The following is a 1,921-nucleotide window of genomic DNA, read 5'->3' on the forward strand; positions in this document are numbered from 1 at the left end:
TGACAGGGCACATGGATGACCGATGACGCTACCACGTAGGCAACATGTAGGCATGTCGGCCGCTTAGTTGCCGTTAGGACCCCTGCCGGCTTTTGCACGGCCGACGGGGTACTATATCTGCAATCCTCCTACAATAGCTTCTAGATTCGCAAATAATTATCAAAAAAATATTTTTTTAAAAGAATCTTCTTTAATGGTACCGGTCACTTGTTCTCTAAATGGACATTTGCAAGTTATTACTGTCTTTCTAGGGTGTTTTAGGATCGATTTGATATTTTCAGAGTTGAGTGTAACGAGCAAGTTTAATGGGAATGAAGAAAATGGAAGTGTCCTATTTCTTTCCAGTAAACCCATAGCCTCATGCCGTCAAGTGGCTATGTTTCTGAGAGGTTGCTAAGGCCCAAATGTGACCACGTCCGTTCCTCAGATTCATTCGTCTTATCCTCTATACAGAAGGAACCTAAAGTAGAGCAACACCAAAAGAAACAATCCCAGCAATGGCAGCAAGCTGTGCTCTTTCTGCACCATCGTCCTTCTTGGCTCATCAACCCCTATACCAAAATAAACCTAGCAAGAGACTTACTCCTTGCCTGCCGTCGCCTAGAGCCGTAGCTCTGAGAGTAAGTGCTGCAAAGCTTCCTCCAGGGGTGAGTGACACAAGCGGGAAAAATGCTTCCGGTTACTGCAAAAGATTAGTCCAAAGAGTTTCTACAGTTAGCTGTTCGTTTTCCGTTGTATTCAGGTTGAAGTGCCCAGGGTGCAGCCAAAGCTGAGCGAGCCTTTCTTGGGTTTCACCGAGACTGCCGAGATCTGGAACTCAAGGGCCTGCATGATTGGCCTCATCGGCACCTTCCTTGTGGAACTGGTAATGAAGGAATTCACTACATTGTCTATTTGTCTTCACAAACATGTAAATGTTTGGAGAATTGCTTGTACTTGAATTTCTGAAGGTGGCTTCTTAATTCAGGTGCTAAACAAAGGGATTCTTCAGATAATTGGGGTGGAGGTGGGCAAGGGTCTGGACCTTCCTCTTTAATAGCCATAAAATTCTGATGTGCCTGTTAATCATGTCCATGGATATCCGGATGTTACAAGATCAGTGAATGATTGTTCTTTTTACTCTGGGAAAAGCAAAATAAGATATCTTCAGGGATTATGTTTAACCTCACGAGGTTCAATCATGCATATGGTCAGGGCGTTTCCCTTTTATTTAAATATTACTAGCACGGGTGGGCGCGCTGACACCGCGCTGGCAGAGGCGGAAGCATCAAGATAATCAATACAGTAAACAGCGCGTGAATAGTGGTTAACAGCGGTTAAACAGGGTGCAACAAACAGTAGTGCAAACAATAAGGAACAGTGCAGGAGACCCTGATTCGCGCCCGTATTTGATTCACGCCGATTTCCCCTTTTTTATATATATAGTTCTGCACTGCATTTGCCGTGAGGCATATTGATGAACCAAAAGAGAGGGAGCAAGTTACATGCAGCGGATGCCCTAGCAAAGAAATAACTTAAATACAACGTTCCATATAAGAAAATGTTAGCATCTTTTTATTAGTATAAGAATTATTTTCTCTAAGAGCAACACAACTGTCATGTTGCACAAAAAAAGTTTCATCATTCTTGTATGTGCCCAGCAAATGAGATAAAAGTAACCAAAAAATGTTACATTGGTTACAACAATCATGTCCTAGGTAGGCTATAAAGAGTGTTTGGGTCCCTTGATCCAACCACAGTTACAGCATGGCAGCTGACCCTGCATGTCATTCGAAAGCTTTTTCAAAAATGAGGAATTTCCTCCCTTAGTGGTATAGGCTGTGTCACACCCGGTTTTAAGAAAAAAATCAGGCTCGCCATATGTATGCCCAGAAAATCCACACATACAACCACAGAAAGGATGGATATCAGAAACAATGTT

The 1,921-nt window shown here is 42.8% G+C and overlaps 1 protein-coding gene across 1 annotated transcript; it reads left to right on the forward strand.

Annotated features, from left to right (window-relative positions):
* The first annotated feature begins 399 nt into the window (after positions 1-399).
* On the forward strand, positions 400-1,233 carry LOC136506173 (light-harvesting complex-like protein OHP1, chloroplastic). The gene is made up of 3 exons (XM_066501292.1): positions 400-647; positions 743-865; positions 968-1,233. Exons 1-3 carry the CDS (start codon positions 498-500, stop codon positions 1,034-1,036), a joined length of 342 nt encoding a protein of 113 aa, XP_066357389.1. The 5' UTR covers positions 400-497; the 3' UTR covers positions 1,037-1,233.
* Positions 1,234-1,921: the final 688 nt, after the last annotated feature.

This window comes from Miscanthus floridulus, chromosome 14 (genome assembly GCF_019320115.1).
Source record: "Miscanthus floridulus cultivar M001 chromosome 14, ASM1932011v1, whole genome shotgun sequence".
Lineage (NCBI taxonomy): Eukaryota > Viridiplantae > Streptophyta > Magnoliopsida > Poales > Poaceae > Miscanthus > Miscanthus floridulus.